The 16272-nt window shown below is 44.0% G+C and overlaps 1 protein-coding gene across 2 annotated transcripts; it reads left to right on the top strand.

The window, feature by feature from the left end:
• The first annotated feature begins 1273 nt into the window (after positions 1-1273).
• si:dkeyp-113d7.1 (uncharacterized protein LOC407709 homolog) lies at positions 1274-16008 on the top strand. Of its 2 annotated transcripts, none has more exons than XM_049561085.1 (3): positions 1274-1561; positions 7196-7880; positions 11815-16008. In XM_049561085.1, exons 2-3 carry the CDS (start codon positions 7449-7451, stop codon positions 12946-12948), a joined length of 1566 nt encoding a protein of 521 aa, XP_049417042.1. In that variant the 5' UTR covers positions 1274-1561; positions 7196-7448; the 3' UTR covers positions 12949-16008. The 2 variants fall into 2 exon arrangements, with proteins under 2 accessions (XP_049417042.1, XP_049417041.1); XM_049561084.1 differs by having other exon boundaries at positions 1274-1597.
• The last annotated feature ends 264 nt before the right edge of the window (positions 16009-16272 follow it).

The raw sequence follows: 16272 nt of genomic DNA, 5'->3' as shown, positions 1-16272 counted from the left end.
TCAGAGCACCTGGAGGAAACCCACGCTGACACGGGGAGAACATGTCAGAGCACCTGGAGGAAACCCACGTTGACACGGGGAGAACATGTCAGAGCACCTGGAGGAAACCCACGCTGACACAGGGAGAACATGTCAGAGCACCTGGAGGAAACCCACGCTGACACAGGGAGAACATGTCAGAGCACCTGGAGGAAACCCACACTGACACAGGGAGAACATGTCAGAGCACCTGGAGGAAACCTCCATATTTGGTCCAGACGTGAACAGTGACTCTCCAGTTCCCAACCCAGGTCCCAATGGATCGAACTACAGCCGTCCAACATGTAGTTCACTGGAGTGCTTCCTGTTCACGCCACTTTTTACTTTTGCTCAACTAAATTTATCTGAGTTTTACTTTACACAGATTTTTTTTTTTTACACACAGAACATAAGAGAGAGTTGATAAGATATGTTTCATTATCAACCTAAACTCCTAAACAGTTAATGTAAGTACAGCTGAAACAATTAATCCATTAATCAATTAGTTGATTTACACAAAATTCCTTGGCAGCTATTTTCATAACAACAACAACAATAATAACAGTAATAATAATAATAAAGTATTTCTTTATGCAAACATGACACAACCCTCATGGCTCCATCCTAACAAGTATGAGAATTTGCTGCTTTTCCTTCGTAATTATTTAAATCTATTTCAAATAAGTTCTGATTACTTTTTTTGTGTTTTCTACATTAAGTATTTTTACTTTAATACTTTAATTTTTCCTGGTTATCCTTACATACTTTTACATAAGTGATATTTTTAATGCAGCAGTTTTACTAAAGTTAAAGATGTGAATATTTTCTCCACTTTAACAATCACTGTTGTAGTTTTAGTCTTAAATATGAATTAAATCAATATTAATAAATTAGATTCTACTCCTAATAAAAAATACACAATCAATTAATTGATTAAATAAATAATAAATACAATAAATATTTTTTATTTGTGACGCCATGTTGTATTATGATGACATAATTAGATATAATGGCCATGTTAATTGTCCTGACGTGACGTCACTGAATCGCCACTTGACCTCAGTGACTCAGACCAGCGGGGCGCGTGCTGCTCACCTTCATTCACTCATTCACTCATTCATTCATCAAACAGGCGCGTGGAGCTTCAAAACAAAACAACAACAAACCGAGCGCGAGGTGAAGATGATGATGAAGATGCTGATGATGATGAAGATGAAGATGGTGGTGGTGTAACAATGTGCCGCGCGCGTACCCGCTCGTGCAACTGCGCGCGACGCCGAAAACTATACCCACCTACTACCGTTGCCGTAGTTACCTACATACCCGCCTGAACGGGTATGCGCACGAGCGAGCAGTGGGCAGGCAGGAAGGAGGGAAGGAAGGAAGGAAGGAGGGGGAGAGAAGCGAGAAAGGAAGGAGGGAGGAAAGGAAGGAGGGAGCGGAATTAGTCAGTGATAGAGGGGAGGAGAGGAGGCGAGGCGGCGGGTTGTTCTGCCGAGGTGGACGTGGCGGGTCCGGCGGAGTTCAGCTACAAGTGACCGAGGTGAGGACAGCCGGCCATGAACCGGACCACCCGCAGGTAAAGTACCGCTCACCCCGCCGATTGTTCCCCGCCTGCTCGGCTCCGGTGAGCCGCCTTTTCTTTCTTGCCGCTCCGCTCCGCTCGGTTTCCTGCTTCTTGTACCGCTCGGTGACAGATCCGCGCCGCGCGTGTCGCCGCACAGATTTCATAATTTGACACAGTTGGTTTCTTTTGTGTCGGAGCTGTCAGCCGCTCCCCGCCGCGCACACTCACCCTGCTGCCCGGAGAAAGTGCAGCAGACAGCGGCAGAGGCAGCTGCTGCCCCCCCGCTGCCTGCCTCTCCTCCCCGCTTCACTCTCACTTTCTCCCCCCGTGCTAACAGCAGCTAACAGCAGCTAGCCCCGCTAGTTAGCTTAGCGGGCTCCTAGTGTGATAAACAAGATGGCCACTGGCTAGCTCTGCTAGCTAGCTAGACATGGCATCTTGCCCTGTCTTTGTATGCCAGAAAAGCGGGTTTAAATCCGTCTCCCTCCCCTGTCATGCGGAGTTTCCCCCCGCAGAGCAACAACCACCGAAACTACGACTCTCCGCGGATGAACCGGAGGATGAGCCGTTAACGTGGACTCATCCTCAGAGAAGAAAATCACCGCCAGATTCTTTGAGTCAGTCCGCTCGGTGCGGAGGCTGCGTGGCGACTTGAAAAGGCTACCTGAGTGTTTGAACAGGCAGGTAACCGCTCCACACTGAGCTCACCGGGGGCTGCAGCCGGTACCGAACACTCTGTGAGCGGTCTCTGTTTGATCAGCTCGGTGCAGACTTGTGCTTTGACGGTAACGGCTGCCAGAGCTGATACCAGCCTGCAAACTTTACACTGAGTGTGTGCGGCAGCCTGCTGAGACACGACTGTGACCCTCACTGCAGCCACACTGTAACTACCTGTACAGGTAACACTCAGTCTGCAGTCTCAACACCGCACAGGTAAAGGTGTGCAGAGAAAGTTAAAGTGTTCATGTTGCAGTTTGTGTGTGTGTGTGTGTGTGTGTGTGTGTGTGTTGCATCTGACTGCTGTAAACCTGTAAAATCAAAGTACAACATTTACCTGACATGTAGTGAAGTATAGCATGATGGAAATACTCAGAGTACCTCATATTATACTTAAGTAAATGTAGCATGTCACATTCAGCCACTGGTAGTAACAGTTAGAGGTGTGAATCATCAAAGGATCCACGGTACAATATTATTGCATTTTTAAATATGGAGTGATCTGCTGAGTATTGTGATAAAATATGTTTTGATTTATCACCTTTTTCCAACTGTAAGTTTTGTCCCCAAACAAAAACTGTGTCAACATGTGTTTTGTGTAATCAGATAAAGTTTTCAGTCTAAAAAGTCGACACTTGGCACTGTGTGAAGATACGATACATCTTCACAAAAGCATGGCAGTACTTACAGCAGTATTTGTGTCATGCACGTTCAAGTGTGAACAGATCCAGTCTGTGTGTTAATGTGTAATCTGTTAATATAAAACAACTTAGACAAACTCAAAAAATATTTTGCAGGTAAGATAAAACAGATCTGCAGATAGGGCTCCGACAGTATGAGACTTTCAAGGTATCATAACTGTTTAAGAAAATATCACAGTATTATTATTGTTGTTATTATTATTATTATTATTATTATTATTATTATTATTATTATTTTCGGTCAGAATGATCCTTAAAGGAAACAGAAGGTTTTTGTTGGTTGAACAAACGTTTTATTACTAAAACTGAAACATTTTGTTAATGAAGTTTGTGTAAAAAGTCTCCTCTCAGAAAATAACTCAGATAAATGAGAGACTCAACGTCCAGTTATCGTAGATAAACAAATGTACATCGTACGATAACCGTCAACTTTTATGTCTCTGTATACCTTAAGACTGGTACATCACTGCACCCGCCCAGCAAATACACACATTTACAAATAAATGAAAAACATTTGTGAAATCTTTGTTCTACTTTAAAACAGATATTTGTGAGTCCAGTTTTTATTTGTGAATCTGAACTCTACACTTGTGGATCTGCATTTTATGCACACAGACTGATTCTTCTTTGTTTTATTCAAATTAGGGATGTCACACACAGTCACATTTTTTTTTTTTGGATCCGATCCGATACCGAGTCCTTTTATTTTGAAACCGAGTGCGATACCGAGTCCTTTATTTTGAAACCAAGTGCGATCCAATACTTTGCAAAGCATTAAGAAAGAAAAAAAAAACAGAATGCATCCAAGCTGTCCCAGGTTCTGCCGTTAGGTGTGGCTGTGTTGCTCGGAATAAAGAGAGAAGCGGTGGCCGCTGAACCTGGTGTCTCGACTCCTGTCCGTTTCATTTCACAGATAAGAAACAATATATTGTGAAGACAAGAAAGTCTCCACTAAAATAGCATTTTAAGTCCTGTGTGTGATTTATCCTGGCTTCATATGAGCAGAAGAAATCTCCGCTAGCCACTAGGCTAATTTATACAATGTAAAATGCCATAGGCTTGTGCTAATAACATTAGCATGTTGTATTTGTTTGGAAAACGTGTTTAGTATAAGACAGTTGTTTTGTCAGTGAACCTTGTGAGTTGTAATGGAGCCGAATTATGTGACGTTACCTTTGTTACATGTTGCTGTTGTCCCTGGTTTCATATGAGTAGAGGAAAAGATCGCTAGCTGCTAGGCTAATTTATACAATGTAAAATGCCATAGGCTTGTGCTAAGCAGACTAGGCCTAAGTCAGCCTAACTAGGGGCTGGTACAGGGCAAGCCTGAGCCAGCCCTAACTATAAGCTTTATCAAAGAGGAAAGTCTTAAGTCTAGTCTTAAATGTGGAGACGGTGTCTGCCTCCCGGACCGTAACAGGAAGATGATTCCACAGGAGAGGAGCCTGATAGCTGAAGGCTCTGGCTCCTGATCTACTTTTGGAGACTTTAGGGACCACGAGTAACCCTGCGTTCTCAGAGCGCAGTGTTCTGGTGGGATAATATGGCACTATGAGCTCTCTAAGATATGACGGAGCTTGACCATTTAGAGCTTTATAAGTTAACAGTAGGATTTTAAATTCAATTCTGGATTTTACAGGGAGCCAGTGCAGAGAAGCTAAAACAGGAGAAATATGATCTCGTTTCTTAGTTCCTGTTAGTACACGTGCTGCTGCATTCTGAATTAGCTGCAGAGTTTTTAAGGACTTACTAGAGCTACCTGATAACAGAGAGTTACAGTAATCCAGCCTTGAGGTAACAAAAGCGTGGACCAATTTTTCTGCATCTTTTCGGGTCAGGATAGGCCTAATTTTCACAATATTACGCAGATGAAAAAATGCAGTCCGTGAGGTTTGTTTTAAATGAGAATTAAAAGACAAATCTTGATCAAATGTTACTCCGAGATTTCTTACGGTAGTGCTAGAGGCCAGAGCAATGCCATCAAGAGAAACTATGTCATCAGATAAAGAGTCTCTGAGTTGTTTGGGGCCAAGAACAATAACTTCAGTTTTGTCTGAATTTAACATCAGGAAATTGGTGCTCATCCAGGTTTTTATGTCTTTAAGGCAGTTATGGAGTTTAGTTAATTGATTACTTTCTTCTGGCTTCATCGATAAATACAACTGAGTATCATCCGCATAACAATGGAAATTTGCAGAGTGATTTCTAATGATGTTACCTAAAGGAAGCATATATAGAGTAAATAGGATTGGTCCGAGCACAGAACCTTGCGGAACTCCAAAACAAACTTTGGTACGTAACAATATCAACACTACTGTATCTCCGTATTTCCACTGCACAGGAAGGGGACGAAACACTGCCATGTGAAAAGTAACTAAAGCTGTCAGACTAATGTAGTGCAGTGAAAAGTACTTTATTTACCTCTGAGATGTGCTGGAGGAGATGGAGGAGGCTGCAGAAAATGGAAATACACAAGTGAAATATACAAAATGTGCACTTGTTTCCCCTGTTACAGTACGTAACAGCAGTCTTTTGATGGTCATTTACACACTGTCCATAACAATAACTGTGTCAGGTAACAAACTGTGTCGGGCTCGGGGCAGCTTCAGCCTGAAAAATCGGGGTTCGAACCCCGTGTGCATCGGGCAGATCTCCGCCGTGTGCTATACAGAGAGCAGAGGAAATGTAAACGTGCGACCACGTAGAGACAGAAATGACATGTCGTGTTGTAAATAAGATAAATAACATAAGGCTCTTTAGTTTGTTTAATAAAAGGACAAGGTATAGACTTGTTCAATAGGAAAGGGAACCTTCTGTTGTGATCTGGAGCTATATAGAAAATAAAATTAACTTGACCTTCACATTTAGGTACCTACAGGAAGTTTTCTGAAGCTGCAGTACTGAAACAACTTCATATTTTAAACAGACCTGTGTCTCCTCCCTCTGCTGGTCTAAACTGTTGGCTTTGCAGTATATATATAATTTAGATTTTTTAAAGCAATAATTAACTTTTTAACTCAGTTTAATGTGTTACTTCTGTGACAGCAAGCAGTGTGATTCTCCAAACTGATGTAAAACATCACGCCTAAACAGCTCATCCAGGAAAACACAGTTTATAGTTCTGTTTTCATCCACAAGAAAATCTCCCAGAAATAAGTAGTTTGATCCTGAGCAGCTGAGCAGTGTTTCATAAGTGTACTGAGCAGACTGGCAGCGTTCACAAACACTTGTCTTTTTCTGGACACATTTTCCCCACAAATACAACATGCTAACGTTATTAGCACAAGCCTATGGCATTTTACATTGTATAAATTAGCCTAGCAGGTTGCAAAGATTTCCTCTGCTCATATTCAGCCAGGATAAATCACACAGAGTGTGTGGAGGCTTTACTGTCTTCACAATTTGTTATCTGTGAAATTAAAGTAAATAAAAGCTTTGCTTCCACTGAGGGAAATGGTCACCACCATGTTTAGTTACATTTCTGGGGAGGTGCACGTCCCGGCTAAGGTTTCACCTGTCTGTCTGACAAACACACCTTTACCTGCTGATCATGCAGGATGACTGGCTGCTCTCTGACTGATTCAAAATTAGTTTTGTGGAGCATTTTATCATGTGAACCTTTAGGAGGAAGATACAAAGTCAATCCAAATCTAAAGGCTGAAGTGATCAATGACAGTATATTGATCCATGTCAGAAATCATATTTCTGGCAGAAAACAAACTTCAGAGATGGTTTCACTGAATTTGCGTTGCGAGCGGGGATGTCAGCGGTTACTGGTAATTGGTAAACGCCCGAGAATGTTTTTGACCTGTTGACCACATGTTGGACTGTAGGTTAATTTTGCTGCTCTTCAGTTCACTGCACTGCGCACCACCTGGGTCTGGTAGGAGCTAGCTAGCTAGTAGCACCTCTCGCTTCATCCTCTACCCCTAGGCACACCGTCCCGCTCACTGAGCCAACGGCACGCCGAACTGGAAGGAGAGGCCGCTGTCATTTCGCATCTTTTTTTTTTTTTTTTTGTTCTTTAAAATTAACCAATTAGTGATTGATGGATGTCGGCCCAACACAAGCAAAAAAAGGTCTGTGTTTACGTCTTGTTGGGTGATGTCAGTCCCACACTTCTTCAGAACGTCCCAACAGGAAGTCCATGTTTCCATGTTGTGTTTGAAACGTCTCTCCTCTGTCTCTGCAGGCTGGGCCCAGTTAGCTGTGGGTGGTGACATCAGAAGGACGTTGTGGCGACCGTTTGTTGGATTGCTGGAGGAGACGCTCTCAGGGACACGCCCCCTACCTCCAAGCTCCTCCCCTCTCTGGACAGGTAGATTTTCACAGAGGTGGGAGGGAGGAAGGACTCGGGCAGGAGGAGGAGGAGGAGAGGAAGACGGACTGTGGTAACCTCAGCGATACTTCAGGTGAGGTGAGGAGGATTAGCTCCGCCCCTCACCATGACGGACTTAGAGGCTGAATGTTTGAGCCTCGGCATGCCCCCCGAGTGCGGCTCCCCTCCCCCGCCTCTGGACGCCGCTCTGCAGGTGGACTGTGGCACTGGGCCCGACTGCCCCACGCCCACACTCGGCTCGCTGGCGGCAGAGATCGCTGAGCCGCTGGTGATGCTGCCGTGCGTGAAGAGTGAGCCGGAGGACGGCGACCTGGAGCCCATCCGCACCGTGGACCTGTCAGAGATCCAACCTCTGTCCACCGCCGAGCTGGGCCAGGACCAGATCAAGATGGAGATCAGCGGCCTCGACTACATCAAGTCTGAGCACCACAGTCACCATGGCGACCACCACCTGGGCCACTTCCACCACAGCGACGTCACAGAGCTGGACTACAAGTCACACTACGAGCCCAGCTCTGTGTTCGACTACATCTCCCAGGTAAAGATGGAGGCTGCTCACACCTGCTCACAGGTAGATTCTGACAGGGTGGGGGGCGCTCTGAGTCCAGGGCGGAGACAGGAAGTCACACTTTACTTTTCTTTGTTTCTGGGTACAAGTAGGGGATCAATATGTGCGCTCAGGTCAACAGTCTGAAGACATGTAATGATTTAACACAGGTTCTATCGAGTGCGCCACCATCAGCTGATCCGTCACTCAGGACCAGTCCTGATCCATAAACCTAAAGAACAGTATAACCTGCATACAGTCCTCACCTCCTGACGCTCCGTGGTCCCACTAAATGTTTTATATCGAATGGTGGCGAGGAGAGCCAAGCGCCTAAAAAAATAAAAGTGTATCAGTGCAAACAGAGGTCAACAGAATCTAAGGAACGACGGTAATGAAGGTCATAAAATGTCTGTCAGTCACCGCTTCCCTTTATTTACCTTTCACAATAAAAAACCAACTTTAACTCCTCAGAGCATTTTGCTAAGAAGCAGCTCAACACAACAGCTAACAAGTCACATAATATATTCAGACCTCATCACGTGGTCATGTGGATTCAGTTGCTTTTCTCCGAGCTCTCTCCTTTATGTATTCTGTCTCTGTACGACTCTACGTTGAGTCATAGAGCTCCAGGTGTCCACAGATGGCGACGGTAAGTCCGTCCTCCGTTTCTGATTCTGAGTAACGTCAGAGAGACTCTGAACCAGACCTGACCACCATGTCTCACTCAGGTGCTCAAATTTCACATTTGTATCATTAATGTGGCCCAGTGCAGATCTGCGTCTCTTTGTGTCTGTAATCGCTCAGTGTGAAAGGTTCAGTGTGAACACACCATGAAAACTCCTCACTAACTGCTCCCTCCAGTGTTTGACTTTATGAATATTAGACCGGCTGCAGGCTGTGTGTTCAAACCTGATAAAAACAGCCTGTAACATTCAGACAGATTAAAAAACAGCAAACAGCTGCTAAATAAATGAAAACAGACTCTGTGTCGGAGGAACTGATGACAAAAATAAAAAATCTCCTAAATCTTCATCAGACAGCTGAAAAACCAGCGGCTGTTTAAACTTAGCGCCAACAGAACAAGATGTTGTGTTCTATAAAAAGTCTTGAACTCGTCCACCTGACGGAGTTTAAGCTGAACTGTTGCCTCGTGTGATTTGGAGTGAATCGACTCTTCAGCGTAGATAAAGAGAGTTCACTCTGAATCTACTCTGTGAAAGTGCTCTCCAGGTGCTCTGTGGATGATCCAGGGTTTGTGTTTTTTAAAGTGAAGCTGCTCAAACACACCTGAAACTCAGTTCACCTGTTTAATATGTGTGAGGAGGCAGAAAGTCTGAGTCTTGATCCTGATGGATGATCTTGATCCTGATGGATGATCTTGATCCTGATGGATGATCTGGATCCTGATGGATGATCTTGATCCTGATCCTGATGGATGATCTTGATCTTGATCCTGATGGATGATCTGGATCCTGCTGAGCTCGGCCTGTTTCCAGATCTTAAGTTCATTGACACCTGATTACACCTGAGCGACTCTGTCTCAGCTCTCTGCATTTTTTCCTGTTAGCCGTAACAGGATAGACCCGTTTTAGTCTGAGAACGGTCCTTTACTGTCTTTTATAAGATTTCATTTAGATTTCTCAGTTACACTTTAAAGACTCACAAACTGAACCACAGAGCAGAACCAGACAAAAACCCAAAACAAAACAAACGACAGGCAACTACAAGGCGGTAACTGTAGTTTGTAGTTTGTTTGACGAAGTAACGTTAACCCAGCCCTGATAAACTGGAGTTTATTTTTGATGCACTGTAGTGTTCTGTTCGAACCAGCAGGTGGCAGCGTCACACAGAACATCTACAAACACTGAAGCAGTCAGATATTAATACAGAGTTACAAGGATCAGTCAGTGTTATAAAAAATACAGAGAAAATCGTTTTAGATAAAATCATAAAAACACAACAGCACGAGACAAACTAACAATAACAATAATAATTATTAATAATAATAATAATGTTATTTATGGAGAGCTTTTCATTGTAGTCAAAGACACTTTGCACAGATTACACAAAAAATGATCAGTGACGTCCTCACAATGACACCAACAGACCAAAGAGAGAGAAATGGAGGGTGAAGGACAAACTGTTCCTCAGTTCAGGTCAAACAACATCATGCGTTCATAGTGGTGACAGAGTGAATGAAGGTGGGAGGAGATGTTGAACATCACAGAGAGGATTTGTGGTGACGAGTGAGCTGCTCTGTTCTGTTGGATTGAATCGTAGCTGCTCAGTTTGACTCTTATACTTGGTGCGCTCTAATCCTGTCAGCAGGTTTATGGTTGTCATGGTAACAGTGGATCCAATCAGTGATCTTTCTGCTTGATTTTCAAAATCACACATTCAGCATTTAGACGCCAGAAATAAGGGCTGACAGCTTTGTCGAGTGTCAGAGGGAAATATAGTCAGTTGATCTGTGGTCTGACTCAAGGAAACCATCATACTCAGTGGATCAAGGTCAATTCAGGGGTCGAAATCTGGTGTCTTCAGGTTTGGCTGGCCGTTGGTAGAAGTCTTTTTGCTGAGACAAAGGCGACATGATTCATCATTGCTTGTTCTCTGAAGTCGGTTTGGTGTGTCTGGGCCCTAAGACGTACAGGACGTCTCTCTCTGGCACATCATCAGGGGACACAGTGTTAGATGATAATACGAGTAAAGATGCTCTGATGCTGATAGAACCAGTCAGCCCACACACACTGTGTAATGAATGATGATGGCCCAATCCCATTTCTCATTTTCGCCCCTACCACTCCTTTTTGAGTGCCCCTTGCCCCTTACAACAAAGTTACAAGGGGTAGGGGTTGAAATATTCCCCTATGAAATGGGACAACCCTTCATACCCGGAAACGTCATCATTAGTCGTCAGTGACATCATAAAAAGACCCGACGAGTATGTTGCTGGGGAAACCTCACAACTAGTGATTTTTTATTTTTTTTTGTTATGTTTGTTAGAACAAATGTATATAATACATTGAAACAACATTTCCGATGATTATCATAGTCTTTAAATCTTTAGTTACGAAGAAAATACTTACATTTATGGTTTTCTTTCATTGCCTGTGAAGCCTTCCCTGCCATCTTGCCGGTGATCCGCAAGGCATTCTGGGAGGCTTCTCGTAGCACTCACTTTGAAGTGTGCCTCTGAAAAAACTCTGTTTGGAGGGCCATAAAGCCCTAGCACTCCGCCCTTCCCCTCTGCCTCAGTGAGAATCGGGACATCCCTATCCCTATGTGTGAACATGCAAAACGGAGGGGTAGGGGCAAGGGGCGTATTGGGATTGGGCCATTGTCATAGATACTAAACACAGGTGAATAGGGAAGAACTTGGACCCAGTTTGTGTGGCACAAACTGTGAGTGGAAAATTTTGGGGGGAAATGGTTGTTAGGTAGCAGTACCCCAAATACTAAGGTATAATGCATTAGATAAACCTCTGAACATATGTTTTACTGAAAAAACTGACCTCCAAAACTAAAGAAAAGACAGCAGGTATGTGCACGTAGCCCCGTAACCCAGACTGTGTCCCTTTTTTAAAACCTAAAAACTTTGCTTTAGACCTAAACAAAAAGAATGTTTCACTAAATCCACGAAGGTTTACTTTTCAGTATGATGCATGAGGCTGTTAGGACCAATAAAAACTACGAAATATTACTTTTGCAGTTTCTACTTTTTGAGTTTGATTGACTGGACAAATAAACTCAGTCACCAAAATTACAAACACAAGTCAGGAAAGAATCCGTCACTGTGTCTTTAAAACTGCTGAGAGTATAAAATGTGTGTTTCCTGTCTGCTCATAGATCAGGTCAGAGTTTATTCTTTGGTTGTGTGTAACAGTGTGCTCTCTGACTGACGCTGTGTGTTTGTGGGCTGCAGGTGACGGACACTCTGGAGTACATCAAGTCGGACCACCACGTGGACCTGCAGTGTTACTACACCACCGAGCTGAGCTCCCTGAAGTGTGAGTACCCAGAGTCCAACACCATGTCCACCCACCTGCCACACAACGGCCTGGAGTCCATCCACATGGCCGAGCTCCGCACCGAGCTCAACAAGCTGCGGCCCGACGCCCTGCTGATGGACGGCATGGGCAAACTGGACCCTGAGTTTGGAGGGGGGGCGCTGTACGAGCTGCAGCCGGCCGAGCAGGGGAAGACGGCGGAGGGGGTGGTGCCGGCCGGGCAAGGAGGAGGAGGTGGTGGTAGTCTGGTCACGACCAAAACCCAGAGCCCAACGGTGAGGAAACCTCGTAACATGCAGGGTGAGAAGCCTTTCTCCTGCACACAGTGCGGGAAGAACTTCAGCACACTGGGAAACCTGAAGACGCACCAGCGCATCCACACTGGGGAGCGGCCCTACACCTGCTCGCAGTGCGGCAAGAGCTTTGGTCAAGCAGGAAACCTCAAACGTCACCAGCTGATTCACACGGGCCAGAAGCCGTACGTGTGCGCTCACTGTCCCAAAGGCTTCACGAAGGCAGACGACCTGCGGTCGCATCAGAGGCTGCACACCGGCGAGCGCCCGTTCATCTGCGTCACCTGCGGGAAGAGCTTCGGCCAATCGAAGGAGCTGAAGGCTCATCAGCTGAGTCACACGGGCGAGAGGCCGTACTGCTGCCAGCACTGCGGCAAGAGCTTCACCAAGGAGACCAGCTACCGCAACCACGTGCAGATCCACACGGGAGAGAAACCCTTCACCTGCTCGCAGTGCGGGAAGACTTTCAGCAACTCGGGCGTGTTAAAAACCCATGAGAAGATCCACTCGGGCGAGCGGCCGTTCGGCTGCACGCAGTGCGGGAAGAGCTTCGGCCGCCTCGGCCACCTGAAGGCTCACCAGCAGATCCACACGGGGGAGCGGCCGTACGCCTGCCCCCACTGTGGGAAGACTTTCAGCCAGTCGGGTCACCTCAAAGCACACGAGCAGATCCACAAACGAGAGCGTGTGGACACTGCGAGCAGCAGCAGCAGCAGCAGCAGCAGCAGCAGCACGGTGGGCAGCGACAGTAGCTAAAAGAAACTCCAACACCCTTTAACCTCTCGGAAAAACAAAGTATTATTCCTCTTTTTTATAAATACTATATATAAAGTTTTTTCCTTATGAATTTTTCTTACTTTTTCATACCTTTTGTGCTCTTTTGCATTATATCTGTGGGCAGGGTGGACTCTGACTGATTTGCTCTTATGCAAGTGTCTGTGTGTGTGTGTGTGTGTGTGTGTGTGTGTGTGTGCGTGTGTGTGTGCGTGCGTGTGTGTGTTCATGTACTGTGTGTCTGTGGGTGGGTGTGATCACCAGGGGCTTGTAGATAATCTTTGAACTGGTCTGAGCCGCAGTGAAGACCAGGTCCCAGTACTTATTTTGGAGTACTTACTGATACACAAGCACAAAAACTTCAGTGACCAAGTTTAAGTACTCCATTTACTTTTTTGTTTTTTTTTTACTGAACCAGACCAGCAGCTCCTGAACCAGGACCCCGTTCACTGACCGTCACAGCAGAAGGTTAAAGTCTAGATTCAGTCCCTTAGATCGAGTCCTTCAGATCGAGTCCTTCAGGGCCAGTACACGTACGTGAGTGAGATGAGGCGTATATTCCTGTCTGTAAGCAGTGTTAAGAATATAATCAAAATGTCTTGAACGTAAAATCGTTTAATAATCATCTTGTGTTTATGTCATTTTAAAATCTCTGATCTGGATCAAATCCAGACGTGATGTAAAACTCTTTAATTCGTGAGCTTTCTGCTCGTCATACAGATCAGTGCGGCTCAGTCTGAACACACACATCTCTTTGTTTGAAGATTTGTGACCCAGATACTTACTGTGATATTTTACAGTATCAAAATCAACTGCTGCAGTGGCAAGACCTGCCTTTGCACTTCTTAATTTGAACACTAGGTGTCGCCTACAGTTAATGATGAGTAATCAATAAACACACTGACCTCAGTGAACATGGCAGCAGACCTGCAGAGACAGAAGGTAGAGAAATACGTTCTGGAATATGTGGGCACATTAATAAGCTCCTGTGAGGACGTTAAACTGTTTGAAGAGTATTTGTGATTGAAAATGAAGTTTCTACAGTAAACAGGCTTCTCTGGTGTAGAAACGATGCATTCACTAATGTTTGACCCAAGACTCATGATATTTTACTGAATATGACCCACAGTCAAAGTGCTGCTACTTTTACATGTAACTCGGGTTAGTCAAACCAGATAGCCTTTAGATATCCTGGGTAAGATGAACTGGCTTCGTAGCACTGAGGCCTCTGGACTCACTTTGTGACGATCACATCGGGTCATTTTACAAAATTAGTTTTTCCAAATAAAAATTATCTTCTGTTATTTTCTGTTTTTCCACAATTTAGTGACTTTTCTAACAAATATTTCCGTAAACTTGTATCTCCTTGCATTTTGTCCTTAAAGAGACAGTCCACCCCAAAATCAAACATGCATATTTTTTCCTTTTACCTGTAGAGGTGTTTATCAGTCTGGATAGTTTTGGTGTGAGTAGGAAATATCGGTCGCAGAGACGTCGGCCTTCTCTCCAGGATAACAGAAGTAGGGATGCAAAATAATATCAGCACACCATCAGTATCTGACGATATCGGCTTTAAAGTGAACCATCACAATCGGCCAACATGCTTTTTCTTATTCTGCACAATGAATGAATATCACAGACACTGCACAGTGTTTCATGTCTCCACCTGCTGGTGGGCCGTCACCATGAGAGTATGTGTGTATAATATGATGTTAATTCATCTACAGAACAGACTTGATGATGATCACTGACATCAGGTGGGAGAAAGTGGATATATCTATCGGTTTCGGCTATCGGTCAAATGAGTTGTTACATATCAGTGTATCGGATATCGGCAAAAAATCCAATATTGTGCATCCTTAAATGGAACTTGATGGTTCTACTGTTAGCGCCACTGAGCTAGCTAACGTGACAAGTCAGCCGAGGAAGATACTGTTAACGTTTACTTGTCACGCTGTCACGAACCGCTCGTCCACTCTCCCTCCTGTGCAGTGATACGATTGGTGGGTGTAGTTTGATAGAAAGAAAATAGCTCCTACATGAAGCTGCTCACAACAAAGTCTGTGGGTTATCTTTAGTAACCGGGTCATTATTTCCAGAAAGAAATGTTTGTTTGTTTGTTTGTTTTTGGCGCTTTGAGCACCACATGCTGAGTGCCTTCTACTTCCATTATATTAGAGAGAAGGCCGACGTCTTTATGGCTGATATTTCCAACACTCTGCAACTCTTCAAACAAAATGAGTGTGCTTTGTTTGTGACTAAACTCATCAGTTAGAGGAGATTGACATGTTAGGTTGGAGGTAACGATCGTTTACTTCGACATGACAACATAAACACAGCAGCATCCACCTTCCTCCACCACAGTGGATTAATCAATTATGAAATTATTAATTTATGCGTTTAGTTTTATTTTCTAATTTTAGATTTCTCATTTTACATCAGATATGACATCACAGCGAGCACCAGCGTTCATGAAGGTTCTTTAGGAGGAACTGTTTGTCCACCGTTATTTCACAGATTGCCTGAAGTCAAACATTTATTTTTTCATTAGTTTTATCTGAAGGTTATTTTAGACACTTTCGGTAAACGGGGTTCTGGTTCAGTTTCCTCAGTTTGTGTTGACAGCAGTAAAAGTACTTAAAGTACACTTCGGTCTACTTGCTGCCAGTTTACGAGTATTTTCCTGACAGGTGTGGGTACTCGCAGGTACACAGTTCACTCTGTTACTGTATTGTTAAAAACCTGATGATATCATTTTGATATTTTTATGGACCAGTATTGATTGATCAGGACACGATGATAATCTGCTGATACGACATTCCTTTTTGGTTTTTGTAGCAGAATCAAAATTGTTCCAGTTTAAACTCAGTTTTCAGAATCGTTGGGATCCAGACGGACCAAAAACATCAGCACAAAGGAACCCAACACCTCCCCTCCCCCGACAGTCCAGATCGCTCACTGTGTACAAATCTTTATTGATTATGTCATTCCTAATAAAAGTTAATAAAACTTTAAAAAAAAAAAAAAAAAAAAGAGAGAAAAGTGATGCAGCATCTTGTACTGGAAAAAGAATTATTAAAGAAACTAATGATGCGTCCGGCTCTGTTTGTTTGTTTGTTTGTTTGTTTGTTTGTGTTTGTAGATTTCTTTTAGACCTTGTGTTTGGCCGAGAGTCGAACCTTTAACCTCCGTACTTTGATACAGGCTGAAATGTGACAGCAGGAAAATGTTCTTGTTTGAATGAGACACTTCACAATATTTAATGTTCCTACACATTTTCTTTTTATCAGGGCTGCGACTAAATAA

The sequence above is a fragment of the Epinephelus fuscoguttatus genome, linkage group LG19 (genome assembly GCF_011397635.1).
Source record: "Epinephelus fuscoguttatus linkage group LG19, E.fuscoguttatus.final_Chr_v1".
In the NCBI taxonomy this organism is placed as follows: domain Eukaryota; kingdom Metazoa; phylum Chordata; class Actinopteri; order Perciformes; family Serranidae; genus Epinephelus; species Epinephelus fuscoguttatus.
The sequence above is the reverse complement of the archived record's forward strand: the minus strand, read 5'-3'. Positions and strand labels throughout refer to the sequence as shown.

What these genes read in the sequence shown, in the direction of transcription:
- si:dkeyp-113d7.1 (XM_049561085.1), top strand. Translation starts at nt 7,449, where the DNA reads ATGACGGACTTAGAGGCTGAATGTTTGAGCCTCGGCATGCCCCCCGAG. An exon ending in TGTTCGACTACATCTCCCAG is followed by an intron (nt 7,881 to 11,814) that starts GTAAAGATGGAG and finishes TGTGGGCTGCAG; the next exon opens with GTGACGGACACTCTGGAGTA.